The sequence below is a fragment of the Malania oleifera genome, chromosome 5 (assembly GCF_029873635.1).
Source record: "Malania oleifera isolate guangnan ecotype guangnan chromosome 5, ASM2987363v1, whole genome shotgun sequence".
NCBI lineage: Eukaryota > Viridiplantae > Streptophyta > Magnoliopsida > Santalales > Ximeniaceae > Malania > Malania oleifera.
The window spans coordinates 10,812,264-10,833,905 of NC_080421.1; the positions used below are offsets into that span (position 1 = coordinate 10,812,264).

The 21,642-nt window shown below is 38.7% G+C and overlaps 1 protein-coding gene across 1 annotated transcript; it reads right to left on the reverse strand.

The window, feature by feature from the left end:
* Positions 1 to 3,848: 3,848 nt before the first annotated feature.
* On the reverse strand, positions 3,849 to 18,543 carry LOC131155833 (proline-rich receptor-like protein kinase PERK4). The gene is made up of 11 exons (XM_058109279.1): positions 18,421 to 18,543; positions 9,233 to 9,286; positions 8,388 to 8,809; positions 8,089 to 8,309; positions 6,575 to 7,069; positions 6,185 to 6,271; positions 5,948 to 6,018; positions 5,771 to 5,847; positions 5,394 to 5,541; positions 4,938 to 5,099; positions 3,849 to 4,644 (listed from the first exon to the last, which is right to left on the reverse strand). Exons 1-11 carry the CDS (start codon positions 18,541 to 18,543, stop codon positions 4,375 to 4,377), a joined length of 2,130 nt encoding a protein of 709 aa, XP_057965262.1. The 3' UTR covers positions 3,849 to 4,374.
* Between the last annotated feature and the right edge of the window lie 3,099 nt (positions 18,544 to 21,642).

Genomic DNA, 21,642 nt, shown 5'->3' on the forward strand with positions numbered 1-21,642 from the left:
TTACTGGAAAAATGATGATTTTGGTTTAAGGTTATATTTGGGATAATTGCTCATGATATTAAAACCGTGTGGCATAAGAACAATTTCTTTCTAATAAATTAAATATGAATTTTTGTGGTATTTGGGTTTGCATGTGGGGGTGTTTGGAATGATTATGACATGATGAATGAATTGTTATGTTTGACTCCTGTATGGAAATGTATTGATCTGTTGGGATATTATGTGGGAAATGAATTGATCTGTTGGATTCCTATGTGGAAATGCATTGATGCGTCTGTGTGAACTAACTGGTTTGGTTATTCGTATGCATCTCAATATAACATTGGCATGAGGAGGTTGTTATGTTGCCTAAATATAAATCATGATATGACGTTGGCAGGTCGAGGAGCTTGTTCTACTTATGTACGACGGGTAGGTCATAGGGATTGGATACTAGTGAATAGTGGTGCCTATGTGGGCCACGTGTTGCGAAAGCTAGAGTAGTGCCTGTGTGGGCCACATTATATCCTATGTGGATAATAGAGCCTGTGTGGGCCATGTTATGTACCCTGTGTGGGTAGTGGCGCTTGTGTGGGCCACGTTATATCCTGTGTGGATAATGGCGCATGTGTGGGCCATGTTATGTACCCTGTGTGGGTAGTGGTGTCTGTGTGGGCCACGTGTAGATAAGAAGTACATAGGTGCCTGTGTGGGCCACGTACTAACATGTACGCAGTTGCTCTGTGTGGGTCACGTACTGAGGACATTGGAAGATGAAGTATAAGTTGCATGATTCCTGTGTGGATGTGTTGTGCGCATGTGAATTTTATTATAGCATAATAATAATGATATAGCATATTGTGAATGCATGTGTGTGCATGCGGCGAGGTAAATATACCACCGGGGGCTTACTGAGAAAGGCGAGTGCTCTGCTAGGTAGTTTCTTGGTATCAGTGTAAAGGGATGCCACTTGTATGCGTGGGTAGACATCCTGATCCTCGGAAACCTTCGCCTTTAAAATAATAAAGATGTGTGTACTGGCGGCGAGATAATACTTCACCTGAGGGCTTATTGAGAAAGGTGAGTGCTCTGGTAGGTAGTTCTTAGTATCAGAGCAGAGGGAAGCAACTTGTATGAACGAGTAATCTTCCCTATCTTTGGGGACTTTCGCCTACATAAAAATTATGTACTTGTGCATATTGGATGTGTGTATGATATTAGATGTCGGGGATGTTATTAATGGTACATTTTCTCAATTGTTATTGATATTATGTAAGAAGCAGTTTATTTTTATATGTAGATATTAAAACTCATGTGTCACACACTGTTATAATTTATTCCACCCTTACTGAGAAGTGTCTCACCCTAATGGATTAACAATTTTTCAGGTTCTTCTGGAGACCGGGTTTGAAGGCCTAGGCTGGGATTGTATTTGGTGGTTTTTTTTTAGGTATTGTGAGATATTGGTATATATATACAGATATATATTTGTACTGGGTTATGTTTTAAATGCTGGTTGTGGATACAAATATTTGGATGTTGTAATATTTGTTTTTGAGTTGTTATATAGAACTCTGGTATTTATTTGAGGTTATTTATTTGTGTTCTGCTGCGTGCATGTTAATTATGGTATCAAATACAGGTGATTGGAACACGTGGCACCCGAGCCCCACTTGGCGGGTTTCGGGGCGTCACATGCAAAGATTAAATGGGCCAAAATGGGTATCCCCACTTGACCCCTCAATGCATTTAACTTCTTGGTTAACTTTTAACATTAATTAACTAATGCAACTTATTTGAAATCATACATTTACGTAATTAATATTATAATTTGAATATTTACACATATGTTACTAATGTTACCTAAACATTTGTGCCTGATTCACATTCAAAGAATTATATTCAAAAGGAATATAAAGCTATTCAACTAAGAGCTGCACAACCAAAGGTTGCTTGGCCAAAAGATGCTTGGTCAAAAGCTCCCTGGCCGATAACTGCTTGACGAAGAGTTGTTCGGCCAAGAGTTGCTTAACCAAAATTTGATTAGCGAAAGGTTGCTCGCCCAAAAGTTGCTCGGCAAAAGGCCAAAAATAAAACATCTCTCTCTCTCTCTCACATACACATAAATAACTCAAATATTCAAGACAACTTGAATAATGAGCTAAATAGTTTGGATATCCCTTATTTGGCTCGGATGAAGCTAAAATTTGAAACAATTGGCTCAAATAGGGCTAGCATGTGAGTCAATCGGCTCAAATTGAGCCATTAATAAGGCCAATCAACTCGAGGCTCATAAAATTAGTTTGGGGGCTCATGAAAATGGCATGACAACTTGGGGCTTATGAAATCAGCTCAATGGCTTGGGGATCCAGAAATTGGTTTGGCAGCTTGCTGTTCTAAGAATCGGCTCATAGCTCAAGAATGTGACTCAATGACTTAAAGCTCCACAAACGACTCGACGACCCAGTGCTTTCCAATATGGCTTGGGTTGAACCACAAGCTAACTTGAGTTTGCTAACTTGTTGACTCATCTGCAACCCAATAGAAATCAAAATCACTCCCAAGCGAGGAATTGAATTTTGTGGCTCGAGAGTGGGAGGCAACTGATATAGCATAGAATTCTAGTGTTGACTTACTAGGGACTATAATGGGAGTCACCAATATCAAGGGTCAAATGCAATTAACGACATCAATTAGTTAAAGATAGGGGAATAATGTGACCCCATCTCATTGATTCCATGTCAATGAGTTATGAATGGGGTGGGGGGCGAGAACTTCAACACCTATAAAAAGGACATTCCAAGGAGAGGTAAGGCATCTTTCTTTTGACCCATTTCATACTATTGCTAAATTCAATCCTCGTATTTCCCTAAATTAGGCATCGGAGTAATCCTTCAGAATACGCTCCAGGTCCTCCCAAGCCTTCTTTTCCTTTTTCTCTTGCAATTGTTCAAGGTCGCGATCAATCCAATTAACCCAACCAATTTTTAGGGACAATAGATTTTTTATTGCAAGAAAGGAGTCAAAGGAGAATTCAGTATTATTTTTGTCTTTTTATTTTTATTTCTATGGTGAAAAAGAGATGTAAATAATTTATGCTTGTGATGGTTTCCAATTTTTATCCTTGTCTTATAAGGATTATGTTAATAATTGAAAATTAAGGGACTCCTTAGTATTATTATTACTTGTTATATTGTTTTGAATTCTTATTTTGTCAATTTTTAGGGATTTAGCAAAAAGTAAAAATCAAATGTTTGGGATTGCGTTGTTGCTGAAGAATATTGTTACAAGGATAATTCAATTTTCATGTTAATTTTTGTGGGACTGACTCGAATGCAAATTGAAGTTTAAGTCAAGATTTGAAATGACAATTATAACCCAAACCCATTAACTCACTCCTATCCATAATAAATAAATGGGTTTAGCAAATACACACATACATGAGTCATAAATGGGTGTCAAAATAGGTGTCCCCCCTTGACCTCTCAAACCATTTAACTTCTTGGTTAACTTTTACCATTAATTAATTAATGCAACTCATTTGAAATCATACTACAATGAAGTAATTAATCTTATAATTAGAATATTTGCACATATGTAACTATGTAACTTACTTTGCCTAAAAATTAATGCAATTATGTAGAAAGGAAAAGCAAATTTAGAATCTCATTACTCAAACTATACAAAAGATCTTAAATTACATCTTGGGTATGAATTTTAGGTCTTGAATTTAAATTAGTATGAACTTTTTGGACAAAAATTGTACAAGAATCCAAACAAATCCAAATCCAAATCCAAATCCTTCCCAAGATTAAGAAACTCAATTTAAATATGCGGAGTTCCAAACAACATATGATGTCCATAGAAAATTAGCATAAATAAGCCTTCAAATTAAACCATTTTTCTACTAACTGTAAACAACATATATTTCATACAACACCAAGTATACAAGCTCTTTTAAACTCCTCCAGTACATGCTTTGTCATATATCATATATAATATATGAGTGAGATTACAAGTCTCTATATATTAATCCAATGGATCTCCAACGAATTAAATTTCCATTTATGAACATTGTTACAAAAAATGGGATTAATTAATATGCAGTTTCATAATGGATCCAAGGCAGATGCCATTAACACCTTCAGTAGTATATTTGTTCAAGAGCCTGAACAATTGGAGCTGCCCACTGCTCAAAATAACTCAAGTTTGCACACTGGTTAATGCATTTGCCACAGAAAGTCATGTTAGGAGTTAGAAACATAGCCCCAATAATTATAAAGCCTTGAAACTCATTTGCTCAACTATGATCCATGATCCTCTCTTCTTCTTCTTCTTCTTCTTCTTCATCATTTTTTTTTTCAACTTTTTTAAAATTTTCAGGACTTGACTTGCTCAAATGATGTGCCTCTGGCCCCCATTCAGGCTCATTTCTTTCGAGTTCATGCTCGGAGAAAAACGGGTTTGCTCACCGGAGCGCCCATACTCGCTGCTCGTGAATTCCTGGCTTGAAATTCCAGCATTCCTAAGCTTCCTCATCTCTGCATTATATCCATTTGCATCAAAGTCACCACTGCCATTCGAGCCAAAGAACGCGCTATGACCGGGTTTCACCCCTTCGTGTAAATCGTCCAATGAAACATCGCCCTCCAATGCACGCACAATCTGTTTCACATATACGGTATATAGTTCATCATTCCATTCCATCCAAAATTTCGTATTATTACAATTAATTACTAGCTTGAAATAACATCACAGATTGACCACTTTGAGTTCATTTAAGTATCCATATCAAGTTTCCATGTGATAAGCACTAATTAACAACTGCTTAATCAATTATCGATAAGAATCATTTCACAGCAATAAAAATTGCCTAGGAATCACTTGTAAACAATGGATAATATTAGGAGTGACACAGAGAAATTGTAACAATATTAATTAGGCTTCAAATATCATACCTGGCTCATTTTAGGACGCCTCCTGGCAGAGTGCCTAATGGCTGCAGAAGCACATCCTATCATGCATCCCATCTCGTGGGTGTCGTAATTGTTCTCCAAGCGTGGATCCACGACTCCCGAATAGTTTCCATCTTCCATCGCACGCAAAAGAAGCGGTCGAGCCTGTTCGATCATATGCGAAAACAAGTAACTAAGCCAGCCCCAAACACAATATATAGCATTTAATTTGATATGTTAAAGGACGAACTGTATGTTTGGTAAATGAAAATAGAAATGAAAAGGAGTTGGAAGGGATGAGCATTGAATATTTCACTTGAGAAATTCATCAGGTTCCCTATTCAAATTTTCATTCTATTCGTTTTCTATCCTATTTCATTTTGTAATCCAAACATGTCACAAATGTAATGCAGCCAAGTAAATAGATTGTTTACTAATGAAATTGGGACTCATGCATACCCATTCCACCAAGCAGTCATCCATATCATCATCGGTGGGATCGACAGGGCGTTTTCCAGTTATCATTTCCAGCAACATAACACCAAAGGAGAAAACATCAGATTTCTCAGTTAGCTTTCCGCTCGCTGCGTACTCTGGCGCCAAGTACCTGTATTTTCCCAAAGCCCTAAATCAACATATTTCCAACCAAATTTTTGTTCATTTCTTATGCTTAATTGTGTTTTATAATAGTGAAAAGTATTTCCGGTAAGTGGGTTCAGAATCAAAAAGAAAAGTAAAGTACGTTTCCACTTGAATATATGGAAATTAGAGACTTCATAAGTATCTGCCTAGAGAATTGCTTCATAAGATGAGTAGGGCTTAATTGAGTCTTTTACCCAAATGTTCCCATGACTCTGGTTGAAACATGAGTGTTGGTGTCTGTGGATAGCTTTGCCAATCCAAAATCAGCTACCTGCATTTATAGTTCACCACCATTTCAACATCATCAATATTTTCCTAGCCCAAGCTAGCTAGCCAATATATATAATATGCATTTCACAAAGGCTACAAACCTTGGCTTCGAAATTATAGTCAAGGAGAATATTGGCAGCTTTGATGTCACGGTGGATAATGCGGGGATGGCCTGCATACGTGCAGTAAACAGAACAGATTCATTATGAAAAGAAATAGAGATAGGAACAGTCAAATTGTACTCGGCTTGAACTCGAATAGAATTGAATGAGTCGAGTTAGGGGATGACTGAATTCCAAGTAGCTAACAAATAAGTTTTAGTGAATAATGAGACTTACAATCTTCATGAAGGTAAGCAAGCCCTCTGGCAGATCCCAGAGCTATGCGCAGCCTTGTGGGCCAATCCATGGTGGGACGTCCCTTTCCTGCAAGTTTGGCCAGTATAACATTTTATGAGTACTGTTTTGCATAACTAATTAGCAATATTAATTATGTAAAACAAATATATTATTAATTTAAAATTTCCTAATATTTATGTGAAATTTTCCTAGCTAAAACATTTTTCAATGTTTAAGTTGCAAAATTATGAAACATTTTGAAAAAGTAGAAAAATAAAAGTTAATTTTCCAAAACGAACCCTCATTTTCCTTTGTACCAAACAGAGCACAAAAGCTTTAATTAATTAATTACTACGTGAATGAACTGAATTGGGAAAACAGAGCACATACCATGGAGATGGAATTCAAGGGTATTATTGGGAACAAATTCATAAATCAACAGCCTCTGGCTTCCGGCGATGCAATACCCCACCAACGACACGAGGTGGCGGTGGTGGACGCGGCTGATGATCTCCACCTCCGCCTGGAACTCTCTCTCCCCCTGCCCACTGCCCGATTTCAAGCTCTTCACTGCGATATCCTTGCCCGTGGGTAGCACCCCCTTGTGGACGTACCCAAACCCGCCCTGCCCCAGCATATTCGACTGCGAGAATCCGCCGGTTGCCGCCGCGAGCTCGTCGTACGTGAAGGTGCTCTTGTTGAAGCCCAGAGCGACGGTCGGGTGCGGCGGCGGCAACGGCGGGTGGTAGGGGCCCGAGTAGTTGGAGCTTCGCTCGCCGCTGCTCATCGTGTGCGTCGGCGGCCCCGACGACCAGGCTCCGCCTGGCGGCGGCGGAATCTTTACGATGTGGTCCATGTGTTGGGAACTGTTGTAATATTCGCTAGCTGCGTGCATGTGCCGTTTGCATAATTAGGCTAATTGCTGGGGTGAAATTTAAATTTCGAGAAGTACAGAGTAAGTGCAAAGCAAATTTGCAATTAAGCTAATGCCAATTAACTAATTGGTCTTTATTTAATAATTTGAGAATAGTTTGAAAAATTAATTGTATATATATATATATGTATGTATTCAATCACAATAATAATGAAGACAATTTCTATATTTCGATCCAATGTAGAATATTATCAAGTATAATTGTTTAAATTTTAATAAACTATAAGAATAAAATGATCTAATTAATTTTATAAAGATTTGGACCTATTATACATAGTTCGTCTACATTTTTCGTTTTACTTTTAATTTTTATAATTTGAACTTCTAAAACAAGATAAAAAATTATTTAAAAATAAAAAATTATTCTTAACCTATTTTAATTTTCTATGTTAGTAATGATGCAACAAAAGGCACACAAGATATTTGCAAATAAATTTTGAAATTTATGGGTATGTGAAGATTTTCAAAAATTGTACAAATATGTATAAAAAATAAATATTTATTTATTACAAATTATTTTAATTTCAAATTAATGGAAGGAGGTAAAAGTTTTTGGAGGGGAAAAGTGATGTTTAAGTCTTTAATTGACAATAGATATGATTTGAAATTAATCTTTAAAAATAGAAGATTTTGAAATTATAAATTTAAAATTGCCTCGGCTTAAATAAAGTTTATATTTTTCTTCATTATAACATATTTAAATTTACCAAATTTCAATTTATAATATGACTTCGTGTTTCTAAGTTGTAACATACATAATTAAGATATATTTAAGACAAAAAAAAAATATTGTATTCTAGGAAAAACTAAGATATATAATCAATTAATTATTTAATTATAAGTTCAATTATATAAGGTAGTGCTTGTAACTAGGATTTGGAAACTTCAAATTGGATTTGTGTAGATGTAGAAGAAAATTAATACAATTATATTTACGTAAATTCAAGATAAAAATTCCGTACTCCAAAACATAAAGCACCTTTTGCTCCTTGGGAATGATCCCTGTAGTATTGCATCTGATCGTGAGGCCTTCTCTTTTTCTTTGATCGAGAAACACATGCGAAGACTATGGCTATCATCACAAGCAATAGGAATCCTCCACCAGCCGCAACTCCTATTATGAGTGGTAATGATTCCGATGACGACGATGATGGCGAAGAACTATTATGACCGTGAGACACTGCCGGTGGGCTTCGGTGTGGCGGCGAATGTGATGATGGTGGGGGCGGTGGAGGTGGTGGCGGTGGGGGCGGTGGCGGCGGCGGCGACGGAGAGTTGGAATTATTTGGAGGAGGTGGCACATTCGATGACTGGGGAGGGGGTGGGGACGTTGAGGAATCTGGCGGTGGAGGTGAAGAGTCCGAATCCGAGGGCGAAGGTGGCGGAGGAGATGCATTCGTTGGGGGCGGGGAGGCCGGTGGCGGCGAGGCTTTGGGCGGTGGTGTTGCCGGTGGTGGCGATGAGGATGGCGTTTGTGGAGATGGAGGCGGCACCGATGACGACGACGATGATGGTGGTGGTGGTGAAGATGACGATGATGGTGGTGGTGGTGATGATGATGATGATGATGATGATGCGGAGGAAGAAGAGGATGACGATGACGATGACGATGATGAGTCAGGGGGAGAATCCGGGGTTACACTCTCAAAGAATGATTCCATTATGATTGAGAGTTGGAGGCGTACTTCTAACTGAGATCAGTTAGATATAAGGATCAAATGACGCTTGTACGCCGAAGAAAACCCCGTTGCTCCTCCAAATGATATATATGGCCCCTGCATGCATGCATGCATATATATACATGGAATCAAGAAAGAGAAATGAGTGATTGATCAAAGAAATGCATTTCAAGTGGTATTTAATTGAACACAGGATGTAAAATTTATCTTTATTTCTAGTTGAAAAATATTATCGAAATACATTTCTCGATATACTGGATATATAATGCGATTGATTAAGAAACCTAAACGTGAAAGCAAATTACCACTTACAAAAACAAAAATAAAAATCATCCAACATAAGATGAACAATGTGCATACAAGCACTAAATTTATTGCTCTTCTTTTTTTGTCCTTGAGGAGAGAGAAGGAGAGGAGGGAGAGAGAGAAAGAGACCTGCGAGGGGAAGGCAACTAGGAGGATCCTCACAGGCAAGAGAGGGAAAGGACGCTGCATCATAATAGCAACATCAGGCAAATGCCCTCCATTCTCAATTCTCTCTCTCTCTCTCTCTCCCTTCACCGCACAAGTCTCCTTAGCTTAGGTGGACGGCCTTTCTATTTTTAGCCATGTGCCCTTGTGGTTCATACTAGTCTTCCCAAGGGGTACCCGCGTCATTTTCTTGAATGTTATGGCTACTCCAGTAATTTCATTTTTTCTAAATTACACCCACATTACCCTCAAAACGGACATCTGGCACTCCAATCACAACTCGCGTAAATATTTATTTAAATGAACAACTATAAAATAAAAATGTGATGTGCTTCTTGTTGATAGCATGTAAATGCACACCTAATTTCCAATTGGGTCATTAGTGGCTAGCCTAACACGTGTTGTTTCTTTCCACTTTTGGTGCTTTCGAACCCAATTGTGAAAAATATAACCACAAGTATTAATATATTCAAGTGTAAACAAATAAGTAAGCATATAAAAAAAAAATTGATTTGTTAGTTTGTTTTTCTAGGGTGATTAGAGATGAGGGCTTATACATTAGGTGTCTTGTGTTTGAACTTTGAGAGATTGGGGCAGGACATATTGGATCTGAGACATTATATAAAAATAAATAAATAAATAAATAATTTTATGTTGTTAGTTTGGTCGGCTAAAAATTAATGTTTCAATTGGTATAAAAAAAATGATGAATGATTAATTGCAATGAATGTTAGGTTACGTTTGGTTTACGGAATGTATATTTTTAAGTAAGGTTGCAAATGAATTAAATTGCTCTTGAGTGGTTCGGGAGTTCAACTTGGTAAGGGTTTGTCTGGGCTCATTTATTATCTACATGAGTGAGTCTCAACTCCAAATTTTAGGTTCGGTTTATAAACAACTCAAGCGTGAGCACAATCGGGTTTGACTCATTGTCTCATTTCAACTTGTGAGCGACTTGATAGTAGGCTTGGGCTTACTTTTTAGGCTCATCAAGGGGCTCAACATTGAGTTCGCTAATAGACTCATTAAATTAGCCTAATCCCAAGAAATCAATACTGTCTCAATCGCTTGAGGAAAAAGACATAAATCTCAACCCAAACAAAATAGGTGGATGAAACTATTATTATTATTATTATTATTATGTCATTTATAAAATTTTAGCCCGAGTTTGAGCTCCAGCTTGAATTCGAGCCTGCAAATGAGTTGAGTCCAAGCTCGAGTTTGAGCCAATATTTTTAATCTAAATCCAAGTTCGAGCCCGACTTTCTGAGCTCGAACTCGACTTTCTAAGTTTGAACCAATTTAAGCTCCCACTTTGCTTAACTTAGCCTGAGCATGCTGTAACTTGACTCAGTTCGACTAATTTGCAACCCTATTTTTAAGAAAAAAAGAGAGTTTATAATAAGAATTTAACAACTTATGTTGGAAGATGTGTTGCTATGTCGCTAAACAAATGGTCATACAAAAAATTTATGAATTTATAATATAGAATACATAAGTTAGAAAATGACTACCCCCAATTTCATTATACTAATATTTATTCATATCACGCATCATTTGCCACCTCCACCCTCAAAAATAATTAAAAAAAAAATAGAAATTAAACAATATTTATTAATTTATTTTTTAAAGGTCAAAATTACGAATCATTCACAACATTTACGATCGATTCAAATTTGATTTAATTGTTTTTGTGAAAGGATTAAGTTTAAAAAAAAATAACCTAAGCTTGAGAGTCTATTGAAATGCCAACAAACAAAAGAAGCCTTGGCACTGATAGGCGCATAATCAACAAAAATCAAGATGATTCATCCAATGAAAATTCACTAAAAGGGGTGTAGTTATTTTAATCAAGATTGTTTACTGTTAGGAAATTTAATATAAAAAAAAATATGAAACTTAAACACATAAATACAAATATAAATATGATTTACAAATAGGTAGAAACACGAATGTCTCGCTCTCTTTAGGGAGATTCAAGCCCTTTGCGGTTTACGACTTAGCTCACAAATTGGTGCAGTAGAACTCCTCAATGCTTGTCTTTCCCAAGATACTATTGTCCGATTGACTTGTATGACTCTCTCTGATTCTGCATAAATGGAAGAGTCCAAAGTTCCACCAAAAAAAAAAAAAAAAAACTTTTCTTTGGTCGTCAAACTCTCTTAGACTTGAAAGAAGGATGACATTATGAGAATGATGTAAAGAAATTGGTGTATGGTGCCAATGCCCAAAAGAAGAAACTATTTATAGGCACAAAATATAGAATTTGTAGAATACTTTCATTGATATGAAGATGTCCTATATATAGGAATTGTACAGAGTATGCTAGTTACAAATTAAAAAATATTCAAATACATAACAAGAAGATCCTAGGCTATTAGATATCAACAAACATTCAAATAATATAACAAGAGAATCTTAGGCTATTAGATATCAAACAATATTCAAATAAGAAGATCCTCGATTGTATCAGCACCAAACAAAATCCTCGACAGTTTCAGTACACTGTCGACGGTTTCCTTTTGAAAATTTTTATGTTTGAAACCGTCGATGTAACCGTCGATAGGCTATGCAATAACCGTCTATGTAACCGTTGATAGGCTATGCAACAACCATCAACGCTTTTCAAGGAAACTCGTACAACTACATGACTTCCTTTTTACACCCCCTCAAGATAGGCGTTGTGGAGACCTGGAAAATAATAAGAATAAAAATAATAAAGAAAAAGGAAATTTGGTTTGGCATAGGTCAAACCGTGGATGGTTTGGGTGGAGTTCAGAAAACCGTCAATGATTTTGAGTTACTGCAATTGAGTAACGATAAAATGGTAGAAATAGGGTATGGTTAAAAACCAAACTGTTGATGGTTTGGGAAACTGTCGATGGTTTTGCTCTAGGTCCAAAACCTATAAATAGGTTTCAATTCATTTTTTTAGTTAAAACTCATTCCTCTCTCTCTCTCTCTCTCTCTCTCTCTCTCTCTCTTCATTTTCTCCCTCAAATCTTACCCGAATTGACAATTGGACACTACCACAAGGTCCTAGGTTCAACCCTCATCATTTTAATTAGAGCAGATTTGTTTTTTGAGAATCGTAGGCACCACTCCAAGGTTGAGTTAAGGAAATGAATTATATCTGTTGTTTTTAGGTTTTAATTGGTCAATGGAAGTGTGTGGGCCTAGGAATGTTTAAATTGTATTTATCTTGGGGTTAAGCTGATTAAATTATTAGGGTATATGGATACATGGGGTTGTGCGAACGCCGCAGGCATTATTCTAGGATCCTTACAAGCATTTCTTCATGAAACAGGTAAGTGGAATAAATTATGTCAAACATTTTGGGAATTAGTTGATTAATTTAAAGCATGAGAAAATGATAATATTAATGTAAGAATTTTCTAACGTACCCGGCATTTGAAAATACTAGTTTTGGAATATCATATATTTATCTGGGCAATTATTAATTTATGAAATATTACTTAAAAATTTGTGTGGCATGAGTATTGGTTTTGTTACAGCATATTTACCATGTGGGTATATTTTATGATAGACTGTGATTTATAGTGGCAGATATTGCAAAATGGTAGAATATGATTTTATATTTAATATGTGGGAATATTTTATGATAGAATGTGATTTATACTGGCTTATGAGAAATATTGAAAATACAGACATGATATTTTGATACCAAGAAATGTGATTTATACAGACATGATATTTTTGATATTGAGATTATTGTGGAAATTGTGGAAATGAGAACCCTGATGGACCAGTGATGCACTTGAGAGCACGATATCGTTACTAGGAAATGAGTCAGTGCAACCACACTTCTCGGGGAGAGTGTTGGTATTGGAATTCGATTGGGCTTGCGGAGAGTTGTTGACCGCCCTTAGGTCCGGACCAGGCTGCGGTGGGCCAATTGTACTATAGACGAGAAATGTTTTGATTTAGCCTGTTGGGACAACCATGGCTAAGTCCCGCCTTCGGATTGCATAACCCGGTTGTATGGGGTGATTATATGACGGTGATATATGGATGTCTACTCAAGTTGGTTCCTTATTACAGACATAATGAAACTACGTTTACAGACATGTTGGGTTTCGAACCCAGGAAAACGTATTGAGCACATACATATTTTTGAGAAAATACATGGTCGCAAATGTGTGTGTGTGTGTGTGTGTATATATATATATATATGGATATGAGTACATATTTCATGATTACTCAGTTAAAATATTTATCAAATGAATGTGTTTTGATTCATTCAAACTCATATTGCCACACATTGACAATAATTTATTCCATCTTATTGGGAGGTGTCTCACTCCTTAATATTTTAACATTTCAAGAAATCCAGAGAGACGAGCTTAGAGAGCTCTGGGCAGGATTAGTGGTTTTGGGGATTGAAGTTAGTGCCAGTGAGACACTGTTGCTTTATTTGTGTATAGATATGTTTATGTTCCTTGGGTTATATAAGTGGTTTTGGGAGAGAGATACTTTTGTATTATGATGGTATTAGTACTCTGGTATATATTGTATATGGGATGTATGTATATTATGCTTCCGTTGTATTGTAATATAGCTTATGGAAAGTCGTACCCGATAACCCACTTGGGGTCAGGTGGTTTATATATGGTATCCGAATTTCATGCAAAAAATAAAAAGAACTAAATAATAAAATAGTAAAATTTTTAGGTCATCAAAATTTTGGTATCAGAGCCTAGGTTGTTAGGTTTTGCAGACTTCAATGGATAACAATAGGGCATGGGTAGATTAGGAAACTAGCATGTCATGATTGGAAGCTAGATAGAATCTTGGGTTTTGGTTTCGAAGCCTGGGAGTAGAAATCCATCGAAGATCTTCTGTAATTTTCCTGCGACGATGATTTTAGGAAAATTATGGCAAACCATTGATGATTTTTGTTTCTAAGCAGAGAGACCGAAACTTGAGACATTAGTTGGTTGGATAGGTTGGAATTTTGTGGTTTAGAGGTTTGGCCCTTAAGATGGATAAGTATATATCTATATATAAGAAGAGGATAGGTGAGGGATTTGGGGCCAAACCGTCGATGGTTTTGTGTGGCAGGTAAAAACCATCGACGGTTTTGCGTCTGAGTTGTGTATTGATGCTTACAATGAAGAGGTGAAATGCTTAATTGTTTTCTTAGTTATATAATAGTAACCTTCACAATAAGATAATGAAATCCTAAGATTGTTCTATTCTATTTTCATGATGGACCCTGGGAATAATAACGCGGGAGGTAGTGGTCATGTGGGGGCTTCCAGCTCAGGTGCCAGTGATTCAGATCAAGTCCTACGTAGCGTGGCTCAGCAGGTGATGACAGAGATAACACGAAGTTCTAGGGAGCAAGGTTGCCGCCAGTAGACCAGGGATGCACCATAGAGCAGTTCACTCGGATGAATCCTCCGACTTTTTCGGGGAGTGCCGATTCGATTATGATAGAAAATTGGATGCAAGAGATTGAAAAGATTCTGACAGTACTGCATTGCACTGATGAATAGAAAGTTCAGTATGTGACATTTAAACTAACAGGAGAGGCTGAGCGATGGTGGTCAGTAGTGAAAAACCTAGAGGAGCAGAGGCTATAAAAACCCCAAAAAGAGATATAAAAGATTAGTGGATTGATTTTCAAAAAAAAATAAAACATTAAAAAATTAAAAAATTAAAAAAAAATTAATTAATTAATCGAATTTAAAAGAAAAAGAAAAAAAATTAATTAAAATTTATTTTTATTTTATTAATAAAATATATTATTATTAATATTAATTAAATATATTATTATTATTATTATTATTATTATTATTATTATTATTATCCTCCTGAAGCTTTAGCAAGCTTCAGGAGATTCAAAGTTACTTTTTCTTCTTCTTCTTCTTCTTCTTTACTTTCTATTTTCTTTATTTTATTTCCTACAACCTGCAACCTGCAATCTCTCTCTCTCCCTCTCTCTTCGATTTCTTGACGGATTGTCGCCCGATCGAAAATCCAAAAACACCACTGGACTCCATTCGCCGCTGCCGTCATTTCTACCGGAGCGGATCGGTGGTAGGAGCGGCGTAAGCGTATTCCCTGGGGTAAGCCATTTTTCCCTTTTTCTTTAATTTCTTGCAAAATATAAGCCCAATTGACGAACGGACACCACCACGAGAATCTAGGGATGATTCTCTACAAGTCTAGTGGGATGGAATTCTCGTGGGGGTGTCGGGCCAAAACTCCAAATTTGGGGTGCGGCGATTATTAAGGGGTTTATTTTTAATTAATTAGCATTAATTTAGAAATGCTAAAATATTAAGCATCTAGGACTGAAGTAAGATTTCTGAAATTTAGGGCTCGGGTGAGTGCCGCGGGTGTAATTTTGGGATCCGTAGGCAAAATTTGAAAAATTAAGTAGGGATATTAAATAATAGTTTAAATATTAATTTGAGGTATATGGAGCCTAAGGAAGGCTAGATGGGTATTATTTTTAAGAAATAGATTAATTAATATGGAAAAAATGTAAATTGCAGGAATTAGATTTCGGGCGCCAAGGGCGTGAAATTTTGGGTCCTAAGGAATTTCTCAATAGTCAGGTAAGGGAATAAACTAAAGCAGTAATTTTCCATACAAATTATTATTGATTATGAGTAAATTTATTTTCAGAAAAGCATATGTTATATTGTGTATTACGAATGAAATGTACGATTGGGAAAATACTGCTATGATGATTAAAATGTATATGTATGTATGAGATGTAAGGAATTCACGATTTTAGAATATGAAGTATGACTTTTAACAGCATATGTGTGGCATGAGTATTATTTTATGTGAAATGTATTATGATGTGAAAGATTTTATGAACAAAGCATGATTTTAGGTATTATGAAAATATGAGTTATGTTGTGATGGTTTTGACGATTATGTGATAAATGATGTATTTTCAGTATATATATACCTGAAACAATTTTGGCGCGAGGCCATATATTTATGTTATTGGCACGAGACCGTATTTATGTTTTTGGCGCAAAGCCATATATTTATGTTATCGGCACGAGGCCGTATTTATGTTATTGGCGCGAGGCCATGTATTTATGTTATGGGCATGAGGCCGTATTTATGCTATCGACACGAGGCCGTATTTATATTATTGGCGCGAGACCATATTTACTATGATTTTGGCGCGAGGCCATATGTATGATTTCAGCACGAGACCGTATCTATGTTTTCGGCACGAGGCCGTAATGATGTTACGTATGATCATGTATTATATGTTTTCACAACCAGGATGTTAGTTTAGTTCAGACCAGGAGCTCGGTACCGTTGCTATGGGTTAATTTTGGCACGAGGCCTTATTAGTGCTACCGTCCCACGAGGGGATGGGAGATGGATAGTCGATGTGGCTTTCAGTAGAGTGTGGACGTCCACCTGGCAGTCCGGACCAGGGTGTGGCGAGCTCATTGTACTTATAGACATATTTGATTCGACAGTGGTCGGCCAGCCATTGTCGGGTCCCGCTTTCGGGCTGCACAACCCATCATGGGGGGTAATACATGACACCAGCTAACTAGTCATCCTGGGTTTGTTTTTAGTACTATAGTTATAATAGATGATTTTATGTATGTTATGATTTATTAACAGTTGTGAAAATATATGTTTACCCAGTACGATATGATGATGTTTATAGAATTATGAAATGTACTGTGTACGTATAAATGCATTAAATATTCATGTTGCCACACAGCTGTACTTAATTTATTTTCCCTTACTGAGAAGTGTCTCACCCCCAAAATTAATTAATTTTTCAGGAGCCCCTGAGAGACCGACGGGTTAGGGCCGCCGTTAAGCTAGTGAGATTACCCTGTGAGAAGGGTATGATTTTGTAATAGGGTCAGAGTTATTTTGTGTTTAACCCTAGAGATATTTTGATGTATGTGAGAATGTATAGAATGCTCTGGTATTATGTTTTATGATTGGATGTTTGAGATTTGATTTTTACTGCTGCTAGGTTTTCCGCTGTATTTGACAGGTGTCCCCGCTAACCACGGGTTCGGGTTGACCATTTTATTTATTATGTGATATTTTATGTTAAGAAATTGAGGGACGTTACATTTGGTATCAGAGCCTAGGATACTAGGTTCTGTAGAATCTAGAGTGCAGCAGTAATAATACCAGAGTATAGGATAAAAGGATTTGAGGTCTGGTTTTGTAGTCTAGATGCAGGACTTTCGTGGTGGTTTGTATGATTTTCCTAGGGTGACTATTTCAGGAAATTCATTGTAAACTATCGTCGGGTTGGGTATCTAGGTTGCAGGATTGAATCTTGAATTAAGATCAAGAGTGACGAGTTAATTAGGAAAATATACCATATGAGTTGAGTGATATATATAGAGAATGAGGTTTTGAGTTAAGTTACATGTTTTTCAGGATGGACCTTGGTGGCAATAGTGCCCATGCTAGTGGGAGCGAGGGTGCTGGACCCTCAGGCACTGCGGGTAGTGTTTCAGATGCAGTCTTATACAGTGTAGCACAGCAGGTTATGGTAGAAATTGCCAGGAGTTCGAGGGAGCAGGGTGGTCCGTCTGTAGGCCACGGTTGTACGATCGAGAAGTTCATAAAGATGAATCCTCCAGCTTTCTCAGGGGGAACGGATCCTGCAGTCGCTGAGAATTGGGTGTAGGAGATGGAGAAAATATTTGCAGTGCTGCAGTGTTCAGAGGAGCAGAAGGTGCTGTTTGCCACCTATAGACTGATTGGAGAGGCCGAGAGGTGGTGGTCGGCGATGAGAGTATTAGAGCAGCAGAGGACTATACCTGTAGAGATGACTTGGGAGCGATTTAGAGAGATATTCTTCGACAGGTATTTTCCAGCCTCTTCTAGGGAGGCTAAGATTACGGAGTTCCTGAATCTGAAGTAAGGACAGCTGTCAGTAAAGCAGTACGCAGCGAGGTTCATCGAGCTATCTCGCTTCGCCTCGTACATTATTCCAGATGAGGCAAAGAAGGTACGACAGTTTGAAAGAGGCTTGAGGAGAGAAATTTATGAGCAGGTATCGATTCTGAAGTTGTAGGATTTTACTGAACTAGTGGATAGAGCCACTATAGCAGAGATTAGAGAGCAATTGGAGGCTGAGGAGCAGAGGCAGAAGAAGAGATCCATACCTTCTGGTTTCCAGCAGGGAGTTGGCCGTGCCGCGTGGAAGAGAGGTGGCTATTATAAGAACCAGAGACAGAAGACCGGGAATCATGGTTTCCAGGGTATGCAGCCATCTCCAGCTTGCCCATATTGCGGGAAGAGACACCTGGGAGAGTGTCGTGCTGGGCGAGGTGTCTGCTATAGGTGCGAGGAGTCAGGACATATGATGAGGGAGTGTCCGACACAGAGACCTGCACCAGGAGGTTACCAGGCACCACGAGGAGGCCAGCAGAGGAATACGGCCCCAGCCAGAGTTTTCGCTTTGACGCCGGGAGATGCTGAGACAGCAGGAGATGTGGTGACAGGTACTGTTCCAATACTGTCATTTAAAGCTACTGTATTGTTTGATTCTGGGGCGACGCAATCATTTATCGTTGGGATTATGTTAAATTGTGTGGGTTTGAGCCTCAGCAGTTAGAAATTAGTTTGTCTGTTGCTACGCCAACTGGGACCATAGGGGTATGTAGGAAGGTACTCGTGTCTAGTGGATATTCAAGGGAGGTATTTGTTAGCTAATCTGGTGGTTTTAGACATGCATGGGTTTGAGGTAATATTGGGCATGGATTGGCTAGCTGCTCACTATGCTAGCATTGATTGCCATCAGAGATTGGTAGTGTTTAGACCTCCAGAGGGATAGGAGTACAGATTCGTGGGATCTCGTGTGCGCACCCCACCTCAGTTATTATTTGCTATTCAGGCGTGTAGATTGCTACCAGAAGGTTGTCAGGGATATTTAGCCTATGTGAAGGCTGTATCAGAAGGGGAACTGAGGGTGGAGGATATTCCAGTGGCGAGGGATTTTCCTGATGTATTTCCCGATGATTTGCCGAGACTACCTCCTGATCGTGAGGTAGAGTTTGTTATTGATCTGGTTCCGGGGATAGCGCCGATTTCGAAGGCGCTATATAAAATGGCACCGACAGAGCTGAAAGAATTGAAAGAGCAGTTGCAGGAGCTATTAGATAAGGGGTTCATTCGGCCCAGTATGTCACCCTGGGGAGCACCGGTTTTGTTTGTGAGGAAGAAGGATGGCTCGATGAGATTGTGCATCGACTATCGAGAAATAAATAAAGTAACTATCAAGAATAAATACCCGCTCCCGCGTATTGATGATTTGTTTGACCAATTACAAGGGACACAGATCTTTTCAAAGATAGATTTACGCTCCGGGTACCATCAGGTGAAAGTCAAGGCAGAAGATGTTCCGAAGACGGCATTCAGAACACGGTATGGTCACTATGAATTTCTAGTTATGCCGTTTGGGTTGACGAATGCTCCTGCAGTGTTTATGGATCGGTTTGTGGTAGTATTTATTGATGATATACTGGTGTATTCGAAGAGTCCAGAGGAGCATGAGGAGCATCTGAGTATAGTGTTGCAGGTGTTGCGAGAGAAGAAGCTATATGCGAAGCTCAAGAAGTGTGAGTTTTGGCTGGAACAGGTTACCTTCCTTGGACACGTTATATCCAAGGGTGGTATTTCTGTTGATCCGAGTAAAATTGAGGCAATAGTTGACTGGGTACAACCAAAGAACGTGTATGAGATCAGGAGTTTCCTGGGATTGGATGGTACTACTGCAGGTTTGTTGAGGGCTTTTCTCGATTGTCAGGCCCGTTGACTAGATTGACCAGGAAAGGAGCGAAGTTTGAGTGGTCTGATGAATGTGAACAGAGCTTTCAGGAGTTAAAGCAGCGACTCATCACTGTGCCTGTGTTGACGATTCCTTCAGGAGAAGAGGGGTTCGTAATTTACAGTGATGCGTCCCATAAAAGGCTCGGATACGTGTTGATGCAGCGGGGGAGAGTGATAGCCTATGCCTCACGACAGTTGAAAGAATATGAGAAGAACTACCCTACCCACTATCTGGAGTTGGCGGCGGTTATTTACGCGCTGAAGATTTGGAGGCACTATCTATATGGGGGTAGGTGTGAGATATTTACTGACCATAAGAGTTTAAAGTATTTCTTCACGCAGAAGGAATTGAATATGAGGCAGAGGAGATGGTTGGAGCTAATAAAGGATTACGACTGCACTATTAGCTACCACCCGGGAAAGGCTAATGTGGTTGCTGATGCTTTGAGTCGGAAATCAGTGGAATCATCTGTATCTGTAGTGGAGATTCAGCATCCGATTCAGATGGATCTGGAGAGGCTCGGTGTGGAGCTGGTAGAGGGCGATCACCAGGCGTTCATTGCTGACTTGGTTTTGCAGCCGACTCTACAGGAGAGGATTAAAGCAGCTCAGAGGAATGATGCAGAACTAGTAGAGCTTATGGGAAAGGCACAGGATTGTTAGGAACCAGAGTTCAGCATTTCAGATGATGGAGCCCTGAGGTTCCATACCAGGTTATATGTTCCTGCCGATCCTGAGATCAAGAAAGTCATTCTGGAGGAGGCACATCGATCCCTATATACTGTACATCCGGGTAGCACTAAAATGTACAGGGATCTCCGAAAGTCCTTCTGGTGGAGCAACATGAAGAGGGAGATAGCTCAGTTTGTGGGTCAGTGTTTGACGTGCCAGCAAGTGAAGGCTGAGCATCAGAGACCAGCGGGATCGTTGCAGCACTCCACATTCCTGAGTGGAAGTGGGAGCATATAGCGATGGATTTCGTCTCAGGATTACCGCCAGCATTACATGGACAGGACGCTATTTGGGTAGTGGTGGATCGATTGACGAAGACTGCCCACTTTTTGCCGATTAGAGTTAGCTACTCCATGGATAGATTGGCTGAGTTATACATCCAGGAGATAGTTAGACTCCACGACGTCCCAATGTCCATAGTTTCAGATAGAGACCCACGGTTTACATCTCGTTTTTAGAAGAGTCTGCAAGGGGCCATGGGTTCTCAGTTGTCGTTCAACACAGCTTTTCATCCTCAGACAGATGGACAAACAGAGAGGACGATACAGATTTTGGAGGATATGCTGCGAGCATGTGTGCTGGATTTTAGAGGTCGTTGGATGCAGTATTTGCCACTGGTTGAGTTTGCGTATAATAACAGCTACCAGGCCAGCATTGGGATGGCACCGTATGAGGCACTGTATGGCAGGAGGTGCCAATCCCCATTGTACTGGGATAAGGTTGGTGAGAGACAGGTATTGGGGCCAGAGCTGATACAGCAGACTTAGGATAAAGTCAGACTTATCAGAGACAGGATCAGGACAGCGCAGAGCCGGCAAAAAAGT

Coding starts and splice junctions, on each gene's coding strand:
- LOC131155833 (XM_058109279.1), bottom strand. CDS start 18,543: ATGGGCAAGCTGGAGATGGCTGCATACCCTGGAAACCATGATTCCCGG. Junction 6,272..6,574: donor CCTTGAATTCCATCTCCATG/GTATGTGCTCTG, acceptor CCAAACTTGCAG/GAAAGGGACGTCCCACCATG. Junction 6,019..6,184: donor TGCTTACCTTCATGAAGATT/GTAAGTCTCATT, acceptor GCACGTATGCAG/GCCATCCCCGCATTATCCAC.